This window comes from Lithobates pipiens, unplaced genomic scaffold, assembly GCF_037356315.1.
Source record: "Lithobates pipiens isolate NorthernLeopardFrog02 unplaced genomic scaffold, aLitPip1_a1.2 Scaffold_27, whole genome shotgun sequence".
Classification (NCBI taxonomy): Eukaryota; Metazoa; Chordata; class Amphibia; order Anura; family Ranidae; genus Lithobates; species Lithobates pipiens.
Window position 1 is genome coordinate 182079884 of NW_027507788.1, and position 15760 is coordinate 182095643.

Genomic DNA, 15760 nt, shown 5'->3' on the forward strand with positions numbered 1-15760 from the left:
TATATGAGTCTAGTCTGGCTTGCCGCAGCTTCTAATGCCGCATACACATGATCAGACTATCCGGCGGACTTAGTCAGGTGGTCAACCTGCAGGACTTTGCAGCGGAGGTCCGTCGGACTTTCCGAACGAGCGGACCTGCCTACACATGCCCACACACGACCGGACTTTTCGCCGGACTATGGTGGGAGTCCGCCGGACTTTTGAAATGAACGGACTTGCCCACACACAGAGTAAAGTTCATTAATTTTGAACCCAGCTCCAGATAGACGGAACTAGCGAAGGAAGTCAATGTTGCCGTCTCCATCAGCGAGATTGACACCTCGCGAGCCCCGTCACCTGGTATGGATTTAAAGGGGAACCCCTATGCCGAAAAAAACAGCATGGGGTCCCTCCAAAGTCCATAGCGGAGGAGCCCGGCTTTCTCTTCGTCGTCGCCGCCGTCCACGGGTCTTCTTCCGACTTCATGGGTCTTGTCCCGCTCTTCAGTTCTTCCTGACGGGCCTCCGCTTTCTTCTTCCAGCTCTTTAACTAGCGTTGGCCTGGTCTTGTCCTTGTCGCTGTCGCCGCCACCTTCTTCTTCTCTTCTTCTTCTTCCTTCTGATGTTGACACAACGCTCTCTCCAGCCTTAATGGCAGGGACGTGTTGTGTGGCGACTTATATAGGGATAAGGGGCGGGGTCACCGTGTGATGTCACATGGTGACCCACTTATGATGTCACAATCCCAGCATCCTCCGGGACTTTGACATTATAAGGGGCGGGATCACCATGTGACATCACCCAGTGACCCCGCCCCTTATCCCTATATAAGTCACAGCACAACACGTCCCTGCCATTAAGGCTGGAGAGATCGTTGTGTCAACATCGGAAGGAAGAAGAAGAAGAAAGCAGCGGCGGTGACAGCGACAAGGACAAGACCGGCCAATGCTAGTTAAAGAGCTGAAGAGCGGGACAAGACCCCCATAGTCGGAAGAAGACCCCCGGATGGCGGCAATGACGAAGGAGAAAGCCGAGCTCCTCCGCTAGCAAAAGATCTAGCAAAAGAGCAGAAGATAGCGGAGGAGTCCGGTGAGAAGACCCCCGAAGATGGTGGTTTCCTCCAGACATGGCGCTTGCCATTCAGGCCAAGGAATACAATGTTTGTTTCATCAGACCAGAGAATTTTATTTCTCATGGTCTGAGAGTCCTTCGGTGCCTTTCGGCCAACTCCAGGCAGGCCATCATGTGCCTTTTACTAAGGAGTGGCTTCTGTCTGGCCACTCTACCACACAGGCTTAATTGGTGGAGTGCTGCAGAGGTGGTTGTTCTTCTGGAAGGTTCTCCTCTGTCCACAGAGAAACGGTGGAGCTCTGTCAGAGACAGAACAGAGATCTGTCAATGTAAATAGACAGATCTCTGTTCTGTCAGGGGAGGAAAGACAGATCTGTTGTTCCCACTGATTAGGAACAGTGATCAGTCTCCTCCTCCAGGCAGTCCCACCCCCCACCCCCCACAGTTAGAAACACTCCCTAGGTAACAAATTTAACCCCTTGATCGCCCCCTAGTGTTAACCCCTTCCCTGCCAATGACATTTATACAGTAATCAATGGCTATTTTTAGCTCTAATCGCTGTATAAATGTCACTGGTCCCAAAAAAGTGTCCGATTTGTCTGCCACTATGTTGCAGTCCTGCTAAAAATTGCTGATCGCCGCCCAACAGGTCGTGTTTTCAGGATTTCCCTCAGATGAAATGGCTGTGGTAATTACTAAGGCAGTGAAACGTATCAAATCACCTGTGCAAAATAATGGAAATCCTGAAAACATGACCTGCTGGGGCACCTTGAGGACTGGAGTTGAGAAACTGATCCTATATGTGGAGCTTTTCGGGTTTTTTTTTTTGGATTGAACTAAATATACTTTTATTATTATTTATTATTTTGTATGTGTGGTTTTCCAACCTGAGTAACTATGTAACTACCCTTATAAACTGGAATTCATGAAATTGCACACACTTCTCGGATTTGTCGCCACAGGCATACAAGTAAACAATAAGCCCTATTTCAACCAAAGCAAACCTATGCAGGTCACTGGCCTCCTGAGATTGTGACACTGACCAAAGGTAGAGTGAAAGCAAACAGCCAAAGGCAGCAGAAAACAAAGGAGCAAAAACAGAGAACAGACAACATGAGGTGAGTTGATTTCCCCAACCTTATAGGAAACCTGTACTGAAAGGAATACACATTTTGTGATGAGTGACCACATTCTTACCTGGTCTAGATCAGTGCCTCAAGGACCTGAAGCCATCAGATCAGTAAGCCAGCCAGGGAACTGGCAGTTTCAGAAGTCGAAGTCAGCAATGGCAGACTTCATATTTTTCTTTCAACGTGTTTCCTTTGCAATTAAAAAGCAAGCATGCTAGATTATAATGTGCATATTCTTTACAACATCTGACTAGGGCTCTACTGACAAATTTTACCACTGGCTCGGCATCCAGTGTATACTTTAAAGCTATAACGATCCATGTGATCCAACATTGTGTTCCCAGATGATAGGCAGCTAGTTTCTTCTCCCCTCCCCTTGAATATGTAGGACATTTTAGACTTGGAGGAACTCTGCCATTTGCTGATATTTTCTTAGCATTGAGAAATGTTAATACTGCAGTTCCACACCTGACTTCATTAGTAATATTTAAATATAGGTCAAAACATTCAGCCTCAACCTGAAGGTTCCATCTGCCTTATATCTGTCTGTCTACCCAGCAAATTGGATCTCTTTCTCTAAAATGACTTAAGGGCCATACACAGGGGCCGAACATCAGGTGGCATTGGCTGGTTCAATAGAAACCAGCCGACATCGGCCCGTGTGTCAACGGGAAGCCTGTTGCCCGCTGGGTTGAATGAAAAAAACTATTAATTGTTTGTACCAGGCTTTAGACTGTATTGGACTTTGCTCCTGCATGTTCTGATCTGTAAAACATCTTCTGACCTTCTTTGTCTGTTGCCTATCCTGATCATCCGCCTGTTTATCTTCACTTAGTATCACTATTAGCATGCATTAAAAAGGTTATTTACTCAAGAGATAAGACTACAGTTCTAGCACTTTACAAAAGTCCAGCCACATCAAGAGTATACTGTCCAGTTTTGGTCACCAGTCCTCAGGAAGGATGTGCTGGAACTGGAGAAAGTCCAGAAAAAGGACAACAAAGATAATACGGGGGGCGAAGGACCTCAGCTATGAGGAGCGACTAGAATGAGAAAACGTATTTTCCCTGGAGAAGAGAAGCTTAACAACTTAAGGACCAAGCCTATTTTTCAAACTTGGTGTTTTTGCTAGTAAATGACTTAAACCTTGCTAGAAAATTACTTAAGCCCCACCCCCAACATTCTTTTTTTTCAGATACCCTAGAGAATAAAATGGCGGTCATTGCAATACTATATGTCACACCGTATTTGCGCAGCGGTTTTAAAAGCGTAATTTTTGGGGGAAAATACACTTTTTTGAATAAAAAATAGGACAACAGTAAAGTTAGCTGGATTTTTCTTATATATTGTCAAAAAGATAATTATTACGTCGAGTAAATTGATACCCAACATAAAAATCTCCATAGGCGACATTTAAAAATTTCTACAGGTTATCGGTTTTGAGTTATAAATTAGATCTTTGCTAGAATTATTGCTTTCACTCTAACGATCGTGGCAATACCTCACATGTGTGGTTTGAACACCGCTTTCATATGTGGGCACTCTTTAAAAAATAAAAATAAAATCGGGGTCATTTTTATTCCTATTACAAGGAATGTAAACATCCCTTGTAATAGAAAAAAAGCATGACAGGACCGCTTTAATGTGAGATCTGGGTTTAAAAAGACCTCAGATCTCACATTTACACTTAAAAGCAGAAAAAAAAGAGTCATTTTATTTTCAATTTTTTTTTTCCCCTTTAAGACCATTGGGACGGAAGTGACGCTTGACATCGCTTCTGTCATCCAATGGTATGGAGCCGACTGGGGGTCATCTTTCCCTCGACACGATTTCACTTGACTCACAGCCTCTGAGCGGAAAGGACCCGAACATCTCCGCCGCTAACAATAAATAACCCATGTGTTAGAACCTATGTCAAATTCAGCTTCCTGATTGGCTGGGAGGAGAATCAGTGTTACAATAGCGAATATTGATTCGCTGTTGTAACACACCTGGGTGGGCTTGGAGCGCTCCCATAGCAACCCAAGCCCACCCTATATTGAAGCCTAATAGAACCTCTGGCTCTAATCGGTGCTTCAAAAAAACAGTCCCTTCACATTGGAATCCTTGCGCTAGTGTCCTGAAAGGGGCCAGATGCTTGTATGGGGGACTGGCAATGGACGGGGGGGCCCACCCGGGGGGGCCCACCCAAGCGCCCTTAATGGATGGGCCGCCCCTGTATGTAACTATGTAACTTGATTCTGTGCTGTATTTGGTCTGCTTACAAGTTGACTATCATTGTCTGGACTTTCCCAATTACTGTGCTCTTGTGTGTTAGCACCATTGGCAACTTCGGCAGTCTCAAAATATAACTGATCATTAGGCTGCCCATTCTTTTTGAATAGGATGCCCATGTAGAGCTCAACCCCATACGGGCCAGCTGTTTAGGTTCCAAGGTTCTTTCCCAGTAGATGCTCCAACAGTCAGGCACACTGTCACAGTCGCTCTTCTGGCTCAGTAATCAGTCTAGGGGCATTCATCCAGGACAAGAACCCCTCTGTTCCAGACCCCATACTATTTATGTTCCCTCCGAACCACCATCTGGGCACTCTCCCCAGGGATTGGCTGGGGCTGCATAAATATTTATCTGCTAAACTTGACTCTTCCAGTCCACTATCTTCCAGAACACTCCAGAACAAAAGTGAAACACAGAACAGACCAAAATAATCATATACAGTTCAACTGATTACAGTGGAGCTAAGAGCTAAATTTACCCATCCTAGCATCTTTCTATGAGGGTGCTACAGTATTGCACCACAGCGCACAGGTAACTGCACCTGACTCTTTTTTTGGGGGAATGCAACGCATGGTAGTGCATATTGTACACTGTGGTTTGTTGCAACACAAAGTGTCTTCCTTTAGTATAGGAGTCTCCAAACTTTCTAAACATAGGGCCAGTTTACCATCCTTCACACTTAAAGCGGTAGTAAACCCGCCGAGGTTTTTTCTTTCTGACCTGCAAGGGAAAAGACATAATGAGCTAGTATGCACCGCACACTAGCTCATTATGAAATGCTTACCTTAGAACGAGGCCCGCGACATCTCGCCCGATCCACGCTGAGGGAGCTGACATGTTCCCTCTGCGTGTCTTCCGGGAATCGCCGGTCTCCGGTGCTGTGAGTGCCCGGACCCGAAATATCATCACTCGCGCGCATGCGCACAGGAGATTTCTTTCCGGCAGGGTCCGGCGTCTGCTGGACTTTCAGCCCAGAATCCCCTGTGCGCATTCACCGCTGCAGTCAGCAGTGCATTGCGAGGGGAATTTTTTTTTACCTACAGGTAAGCCTGTACAACCACTTTAAGGGGGGCCAGGCTGTGGCTATTGGTAGTAGAAGAGGTCATGATGTCAGCGGGCATAAACAATACCAAACCTTTGGTGCAAGGGTGGATCCAGAGTCTAGTCTCAGGAGGGGCACTGCCAGAAAATACGTTTTTTTTGGGAGCAATTTATCGGGGAAATGGCTGGTGTTGGCGCTTTTATCATCACGACACCATGGTTGTTATGGTTTCAGGATGATTGAAGCACATTATTACTATTATTACATTGTTATATAAAATGAAATAGTTCAACTCACCATAATGCAGAATCGAGTGTGCCACTTGCCACGTCGCCTGCCACCAGATGCGGATTGCCACTTGCCACATCACCTGCCACACGTTGCAGATTGTCACTTGCCATGTCGCCTGCGCCCAGATGCGGATTGTCACTTGCCACGTGACCTGTCACCAGATGTGGATTGTCACTTGCCACGTCACCTGCCAACTTCACCTGCCACACATTGCGAATTGTCACTTGCCACATCACCTGTCACCAGATGCGGATTGTCATTGCCACGTCATCTGCCACACATTGTGGATTGTCACTTGCCACGTCACCAGCCACACTTTGCGGATCGTCACTTGCTCTGTCACTTTCCTGCTAAGGTGGTCTCTTGCTATGTCCCAGAGTCAGGCAGAAGATTACCAGTCAGTCAGCAGAGAGATGATTTAATCTTTCTGCTGCCCGCAGCTCCCTGCACAGTGAGGGCAGAACCGCAGGGATGGAGGGCGGGCGTGAGAGATGATGTCATCTCTCTGCTCCTCTGCCTGCCAGCTCCCTGATTGGCCAGAAATCCACTCACACACTGAGCCGCACAGCTGCTCACCCACTCTCTCACCCACCGCTCACCGACCGAGCTGCCCAGCCCGCTCGCTCTCTTACCTGTGGAGCCGCCCACGCTGTCACCCATGGAGCCGCCCGCTCACACACCCACATTTTCAGAGGGGGCAATTGCCCCGTTGCCCCCCGGATCTGCCCCTGCTTTGGTGTCAACTGGAGGAATTGTGCTCCATCGTTGGTGTCATTGGGAGTAATTGTACCTCATTATTGGTGCCATTGGACCCCCATCTTTGGTGTTACTGGTAGGAATTCTGCCCAATTGTTGGTGTCATTGGGAGGAATTCTGCCCCATTGGTGGGGTCATTGGGAGGAATTCTGCCTCATTGGTGTCATTGGGAGGAATATTGCCCTCTCATTCCTGTGAATGGGAGGAGATATGCCCCACTGTTGGCATCAGTGGATGAAAATAGTGCTGCAAGGACCAGATAAAACAAGCAAAGGGCCACATCTGGGCCCCAGGCCGCAGTTGAGACCACCGCTTTAGTGCATTAGGATGCAATTTAAAATGAGTAGCACTGCAACACACTAATGCCCCATACACACAGTCGGATTTTCCGACAACAAATGTTCGATGGGACCTTGTTGTTGGAAATTCTGACTGTGTGTAGGCTCCATCGGACATTTTCCGTTGGAATTTCCGACAAACAAAATTTGAGATCTGGTTCTCAAATTTTCCGACAACAAAATCCGTTGTCGGAAATTCCGATCGTGAGTACATAATTCCGACGCACCGCGCACGAATCAAGCAGAAGAGCCACACTGGCTATTGAACTTAATTTTTCTCGGTTTGTCGTGCGTGTTCTACGTTGCACGTTCGTAATTGTTGGCCAACATTTGTGTGACCGTGTGTATGCAAGGCAAGTTTGAGCTAACATCCGTCGGAAAAAAAACATGCATTTTGTTGTCGGAATGTCCGATCCTGTGTACGCGGCATAACACACGCATGGTTCAGTATTGCGTGATGCCCAAATAAAAAAAAAAAATGAAGTGAGCCATAAAATATACTTTTGTTTATGTTACAATAAATCTAATTGCATACTGGCCCGATGTTCATTGAAGTGTAAAGTAGCGCTGATAGAGGCAGCTGCAGAATGTGCCCAGTTCAGCTCCATTCCGATTTCAGATCTGCTCCAAACCTCCAGAGCCTTGCCAGTCTGTTCATTTCAGTTAAAATGCTGATAAGAGCTATGCCAATGTATACAGGTAACATTAATCAGTGGGTTTGAATAAAAGGACTTGGAATTAGGTCAGATGGGGCCAGGTAGGGATGGGCACTACAGCTTTAGAGGGATAAAAATAATGCTGCTAAGTACGGTTTGCATCTAATCTGACAAAACCATGTAATTCCACAGTTTCAGGAAATGTACATAATAATACGTTTTGTTCCCTTGATCTGAACCAGAGGTAATGCTAAGCTCTTTTGATGACCTGGAGGCTTTCAACACTTTCCTCTGCTGACACCACTAGGACTAGGCGGAGGGGGGCACATGCACAAAGTATCAGGGGGTGAACTGCCCGTTCAATGCCATTATTATTTAAAGTACTTAGCGGAGGTCCAGTCATTTTATTTTACATTATTAAGCTGCATTAAATATAAACCAACCAACCACCTTTTCAGGTCTGTTGCTAGGGGGTCCCTCGTAATCTGCCTCTTCCTCTCCAAGGCGCCTGACGTCACTTCTCTTGGCGCCTGTGCTCGCTAGTGCATCACAAAAGGGGCGGGCACTTCCATCGATGACGCTCATTGTGATGGCAGCTTTAGAAGTGTACGGCGCATGCGCGAGAACGGGCGAGAACGGGCGGTGCATGCTGGTCGCTCAGCTGCACCAGAGCCCCGAAGATAGTGCCTGTGGGCTTCATATGCCCACAAGCACTATGGAAACAGATTTGAAACAGGAATATAAGATATATTCCTCTATAAAATCGTCAATCAAGCGCAGATTAATAACACAAACGCGAGTGCTCTAAATAAGCCATAAATAAATAAATAAATAAATAAATAAGCCAAAAGATATGGATCCTAAAAAAAAAAAAAAATGAACAGTGGGAACTCCGCTTTAATGGTTTTATTTAGTTATTTCCCCAGATGCACACGTTAAACTAGAAGTTCACGCACAGCTAAAATACCTACATGGGTGCTGCCTTACCCAACAAAGGATTGTATTTCTTGTCCTTTAACCACTTCAGCTCCAGAAGGTTTACCCCTCTTCCTGACCAGGCCATTTTTTGTGACGCGGCACTGCGTTACTTTAACTGCCATTTGCGCGGTTGTACGACGCTGTACACAAATAAAGTGTTTTGTCCTTTCTTTTTCCCCACAAATAGAGCTTTCTTTTGGCGGTATTTGATCACCACTGCGGTTTTTATCTTTTGCGCTATAAACAAAAAAAGACTGCCAATTTTGAAAAAACAAAAACATTTTTTAAAACTTTCTGCGATAGAAACACATACAATAATTAAAAATTGAAAAAAAAAATTTGAATTTCTTCATCAATTTAGGCCAAGCCTACCAACTATGGGATATTTTTTATTTTATTTTTATTCTTTCTTTTTTTACTAGTAATGGTGGCGATCGGTGACTTATAGCGGGACTGCGAAAAGTGCTAAAAAATGCACTGTCACTGTACTAATAACACTGGCAGGGAAGGGGTTAACATCAGGGTCAATCAAAGAGGAAGTTTTCCTGCAAAGGTAAAACATAATGGGCTACTATGCATTGCCTAGTAGCCCATTATGTGTCACTCACGTGACACAGAAGCGTCCATCTTCCTTCTGGATATCGCGGCTCCGGCGCTGCGATTGGCCAGAGCCGTGATGATGTCACTCCCGTGCATGCGCGGGAACTGCCACTAACGGAACGGTCGCCATTAGAAACGGCACGCTCGGTGCGCCGGCATGCCGTTGTCAACGGTGCATGCGCCATAGACATTGGTGCCTGTCTTTTGCAAATATCTCCTAAACCGTGTAAGATATTTCTTGCACCTACAGGTAAGTCTTAATCTAGGCTTACCTATAGGTAAAAGTGGTCTGTAAGGGTTTACAACCACTTTAAATGGGTTCCCTGGGAGTGCTTACTAACTGTGAGGGAGGTGAATTGACTTAGGGAAGGTAAAGGTCTGTGTTCCTGCTTAGCAGGCAGTGGTCTCAGTGGAGAGAATCGATAGTTTTCAGAAACTATTAGATGAGCACCTGAACGACCACAACATACAGGGATATAGAAGGTAATACTGACATATAATCACACATATAGGTTGGACTTGATGTACTTGTGTCTTTCTTCAACCTCACCTACTATGTAACTATGTAGGATCGGTACACTCCCCTTTCACAGAACAGCAATCTGCCTAGTTTACATAGGTTGGGTACATAATTTACAGACTGCCAATCTGCATGTCTCCCGAATGATCGGTGGGTCCCAGCGGACATCGCATCTGCTGGACCAGCTGATTGGCTCCTGCTGTGTACAATCACTTCCCCAGACTCGGAAATGTCAGCTCGCGTACTAGGTTTGTGATCTGGCACAGAGCGGCCGCCCTGCTGCAGTATATGCATGTGGGGCTCTCCGCAAGTGGTTAAAGTATAATTCTGGGATAAATCTAGTTTTATAAATGCTCCCCCAATACCTATTGCTGGCCATACATTATACAATTTTCTTCTATAGATTTCCATTAGATTTACCAAAACCATATAATATGAGGTCAAATCTAAACACTTTCAATTTGTGTTCAATCAGACAGGCCCTTGTACTACACAGCTGAAGGTAAATCTAAAGGAAATTGAATAAGAAAATTGTATGGTGTATGGCCAGCTTTACTAACCCATACCTCCCAAACTTTCTAAAATGGGAATGAGGGACACCTATTAGCAAAAGTATGTAGGCACAGGACACGCCCCCTGCCACACCCTCTTGAAGGAGAATTGTACAAAAACCCACAAGTGCTTTTTTTACCACTACTATTCCTTTATATTGGCTTTTGGTATGTACAAATGCAGCAATTTAGAAATTGGATTAAAGGTTTAGCACTGGGAAACACTTTTTGATAGATAAAAAGAGCATTTTATATATAACTATATAGATCAGACCAAAATAAGGGACAAATGAGGAGGAAAGAGGGACAGAGGGACCTTGATCCAAATCAGGGACAGTTGGGAACTATGCTAACCTGTGTAAGAAACATGTACATACTTACCAATTTTCAGCTTGCTGCCATCTCGTCACCTGATCTGGCTCCCCTGTGTCAATCAGCAGCCGCTGCAGGGGAGAGGAGGGAGCATTGACAATGGATGGGCAATAGATGCCTATGTGTAACATCACCCTTCCCAGCCATTGTTGAGTGCTCTCTCCTCTTTCCTGCAGTAGCTGCTGGCTGACACATGGGACCGTGTGACCAGACCTGAGTGGGATGAAAATAGATAAGTATACACATATTTCTTACACAGTCAGCATAGGTGTAAGGAGGGAGAGAGAGCATTTTAAAGACTAATTAGGTTTATTATGGAATTCTACTTTAAGCCCTGAGATTTGTACAGACCTGCCACTAAGAACAGCCAGGATGAGGATCTGAGCTTTCTCTACTGCAGCTATACAACACAACTAGGTCTCTTGCCTGCATCCAATTGTGATTAGACATGTGCGATTCGTTTCATATGAAATGAAAATTCGTACGAATTTCCGAAAAGTTGTACATTTGTACGAATCCGAAATATGAATTTTTATGCATACGAATTCTGAACGAATTACTAAATTTTGTTTACAAATTTCAGATGCAAATTCAAAATGAACATTCGTAATTAACTAATACATAACAAACCTAAAAGTTAAAAACCCAGGAAGTCAGCACGGCGCAGGGATGGTGGGAACCCCTCATAATGATAAATTCATCATAACGAAAATTCGTAATTGTTACGAAAAGTTAATGAACCTAAAAGTTAAAACCCAGGAAGTCAGCGCAGGGATGATGGGAACCCTATGGGAATTTCTATGCTTACGAATTTCATACGAAATTTCGTTAACGAATTTCGAAATTTCGGATTCAAATTAACAGAAACATGACTGGTGTTTTTTTCACCAATCAGAGGAAGTCATCACAGCACAGGGATTTGTGGGAACCCCTCATAATGGGCACAGCGGGTGTACACTCAGACCCGGGAACTCAAAACAGGGATGGTGGGAACCCCTCATAATGGACATACAGCAAGTGTACAGACCTTGGAACTCAGCACAGGGATGGTGGGAACCCCTCATAATGGGCACCGCGGGTGTAAAGACCCAGGAACTCAGCACAGGGATGGTGGGAACCCCTCATAATGGGCACCACGGGTGTACAGACCCGGGAACTCAGCACAGGGATGGTGGGAACCCCTCATAATGGGCACCGCGGCTGTACAGACTCGAGGACTCAGCACAGGGATGGTGAGAATCCCTCATAATGGGAACAGCGGGTGTACAGACCCGGGAACTCAGCACAGGGATGGTGGGAACCCTATGGGAATTTCTATGCTTACGAATTTCATACGAAATACAAAATCTGGTTTTTCGGAGTTTCGGATTCAAATTAACAGAAACATGACTGGTGTTTTGTTCACCAATCAGAGGAAGTCAGCACAGCACAGGGATGGTGGGAACCCCTCATAATGATAAATTCATCATAACAAACTTTCGTTATTTAACGAAAAGTTTAACGAATCTAACGAAAATTCCTATTTCGGAAGAATCCGAATTGAATTTCATACACAAATACTATTTTTTTTTCGTACGGAACGAAACATAACACATTTTTTGATGGTTCCCATGTGTAATTGTGATTGGATAGTAAACAGCAGCAACTGATAAGGCCATCTGGTCATCTCTCTTCTGTTTCCTCTCCTGTCAACATGTCCCTTGTCAGGACAATGCAAGGCTCCAGATTAGCTCTACTACCACCTCCTTCCGCCAGTCTGAGTGCTGCTGTACACAGAATCACAAACATGTGAAACCCAAGTCATATTTTAAAATGTAAAACTAAACTTGGGGCACTCCACCCCCCCCCCCCCCCCCACCATCTTGCCAAACGAATCGCTGTGTTAAGATAAAAAAAAAGTTCTAAATGACCAAAACCCTGCTATATAATTGCTGCAGAGGAGGAGGGTCCTTCTTGGTGGGTGGACACTTGTATGACTTCTGGATGCTGCGCCGCAGACTTAGACTTAGGGGGGTGTATAGAAGAGCATCTAAAAGGTGTCCATTTAAAAAAAAAAAAAGAAGCTGAATGGGGCTGAAAGGGTGTTGTATGCCCAAAGATGGACTTTAATTGTATTTAATATATATTTAATTATTTTTAATAAATGCATAACTTAATTAATTTGTGTTTCTTTAATAACTACCAGGCATTAAAGTGGAGGGCCACCCTAAAAAACAAAACTACATTAATATGTTCCCAAAAAAAAACTTTTTTTTCTAAAACTTACCAGAAATGCCTGTTGCTAGGCAGATCGTCCTAATCTGCCTCTTCTTACTCCGTGGTGATCTTCACTGGTCTTCGGTCTTCTCCCCAAGGGCACTGTCTTCTGGGGAGTGGAGTGCGGTGTGTTCTGGGAACTGTGTGTGTCCCAGAACACAGCGCGCCCCATTCACAAAGCGCTGCGCGACTCACGAATGCGCAGTAGGAAACAGGCAGTGAAGCCGCAAGGCTTCACTGACTGTTTCCCTTAGATAGAATGGCGGCGCCAGGACCCGAGAGCCGACGGACGAGTCGGCCTCGGGCGGCCGACATCACGGGCACCCTGGACAGTTAAGTGTGCTTATTAAAAGTCAGCAGCTACAGTGTTTGTAGCTGCTGAGTTCCCCTTTAAGCTTTAAAGTGTAATTAAAGTGGTTGTAAAGGCTGTTTTTTTTTTTGTTAACACAACAAATATGTTATACATACCTTCTCCGTGAAATGGTTTTGCACAGAGCAGCCCTGTACTCCTCGTCTGGGGTCCCCTGCCGGTACTCTTGGCTCCTCCTCTTTTCTGTGTGCCCTCATAGCAAGCCACTTGCTATGGGGGCACTTGTGCAGGCTCGATCCCGAGCCAGGCTGCGTGCATCCACAGACATACGCAACACAACTCGCCCTGCCCACCGTTGCCTTATCACATTATATGACTGACAGCGGCAGGAGCCAATGGTTCCCTGCTGCTCTCAGCTAAGCCTGTGAGAGGCATAGAGAAGGGAAGGAAGAACTAAAGCCAGGAACAGTGCTGAACTGATACAGGGTAAATGTTTAAGTGGGTGGGGGGGGGGGGTAGCAAGCAATGGTGTTCTTGCCTTAATGCATAGAATGCATTAAAGTGGAGCTCCACCCAAAAGTGGAACTTTTGCTTTAAGCATCCTCGCCCCCTTACATGCCACATTTGGCAAGTCCTTTTTTTCTCGGGGGGGGGGGGGGGGGGGGGTTTGGCAGGTACCTAGTTTTGACAGGTTCCCAGCTCCCACTTATGCTCTTGCTGCCTAGGCGAATCCTCCTCTCCCCTTCTCTTCCTGCAGGCTTTTGGGACACATCACAGGTCTCAGAATAAATTCACAAAATACAAAGGCTTCTGTGAATGGGCAGAAGAGGAATGGTGGGAATAGCAGTTCAAGCGAGTTCAGGAGTCATAAAATGTGTACTCAGCAGCTAGATTACATAGTACACTAAACAAACATGCTTAAATATGGAAGCTCTAGGATTTAAGTATCGTCAATGAATGACTTCACGCCTGGTAAAGCATGCAGAACTCCAGATACCTCCTTTCCCTTCTACAACCTAATTCCTCGCTGCACCTTCCAATATATGTTATGGTCTCGTTATACACCTTCATCCTACGGGAGTAATTAGACAAGATACAGCAACTCACAACCTCGGAACAGGACCTCATTGCTTGCCTCGCCATCTGGCCCTTGGGCGGGGGAGTTTACGGTGGAGAGGAAATTTTCTTTCATCTTTCTCCTTGGCCTTAGACAAAACAGATTCTTTGCCCTTTTAAGCTATGGTAACGGCCATAGAAAAACATACTTACTCTATTTTTCCTATTTTCTTGTTAAATCTGGGCAGCAGACCATCTTCATTTATTGTCTCCCTCCTGGTCATCCCCGGCCAGGGCCACTGTATTCAAAACCTGGTTGAAGTGCATGCTCTTACATCTCTGTTTATTCCAATGCTGGATCTCAGAACTTCTGCACCTGGTGTTTTTTTCTATATCGTAAAAATTTCAATAAATGTTAAAAAGAAGCACGTACCGTCTTTGATTACAATAAAAAGTCAAAGGATTTACACCAGATGAAACTTTTTAAAAACTGTTTAGGTTGAGTCTGGGATTTGTTTGGTACCATCTGCATATTTATCATTTCCTTTCATGCCTCAAGAATAGAATAAACTAAGATCTCAAATATCTTTGTTCTGCAGACTCTGCCATCTTCTAATTATCAGTATCGTAATCCTCCCGCATGCATATGGCATACAACTGAGCGGACTGTATGGAAGGATTGCTTCTCCTGGGTTACCAAAACCGTACCCTAATGAACAGACTCTGACCTGGAACATCCAAGTCCCTGAGGGACATCGGGTCAAAATCTACTTTACCCACTTTGACCTGGAGCTGTCTTACCTGTGTGAATATGACTATGTCAAGGTACAAACCCAAAGAACTGATGTAACTTGGTCTCAAAGGGTGATTCTAATCTATCAGTACATGACAAACCTACAGATGGTAGAATAGGTGCCATGCCCAACCTACAGTTTACCATGAAATGAATGCCAAGCCTACAGTTTACCGTGTATGCTAGACATATGCATTTGTTTACGTCCAAATGCAATTTCGTCCGAATTTCGAGTATTTTCGTTATCGTTTTAACAAACGATAATGAACGTGCAGAATCCAAAAACCGAAAGACCCGACATAAACAAATGCTTTATTTTCATTTTCGTTGCGACAACAGTTCGATATAGATAGGAGATTCGACATAACAATAGCAATCTGTGTCCATTGAACCTATGGTCGAATGTGCCTAACCTTAGCTCTATTAGTTCAAGATTATTCTACATAGAGAGAAAAGATTCGACATAGAGAGAAAAGATTCAACATCATAGAGACAATAGCAAAAAAGATCGAATGTGCCTAACCTAACTCTATCAGTCCAAGATTATTCGACATAGAGAGAAAAGATTCGACATGAAGATTCGACGAAGCAGTTGCGGCGAGTGGACATTCATGGCCAAATGCTCCGCCCATAGGCTATAGAAGAATTCTAATGTTGGTTGACTAGTAATAATAATTAATAAATATAATTATTACTATTGACATACAACATTAGAGTTCTACTATAGCTTATAGGCAGAACATTTGACAGGAAATATACGATTGCGGCGTCGCACAGTTTAGCTGCT

The 15760-nt window shown here is 44.8% G+C and overlaps 1 protein-coding gene across 3 annotated transcripts in view; it reads left to right on the plus strand.

Annotated features, from left to right (window-relative positions):
* Positions 1-2020: 2020 nt before the first annotated feature.
* The window catches only part of MASP2 (MBL associated serine protease 2), a 96711-nt gene continuing 82971 nt past the window's right edge, over positions 2021-15760 (plus strand). For 2 of the 3 annotated variants that reach the window (XM_077457979.1, XM_077457981.1), the window contains exons 1-2: positions 2021-2167; positions 14780-15005. In XM_077457979.1, the coding sequence (XP_077314105.1) occupies positions 2163-2167; positions 14780-15005 (231 nt within the window). In that variant the 5' untranslated portion in view covers positions 2021-2162. Of the gene's footprint in view, positions 2168-2270; positions 2290-14779; positions 15006-15760 lie in introns of those variants that run through there. The other variant, XM_077457980.1, reaches the window with a different exon arrangement.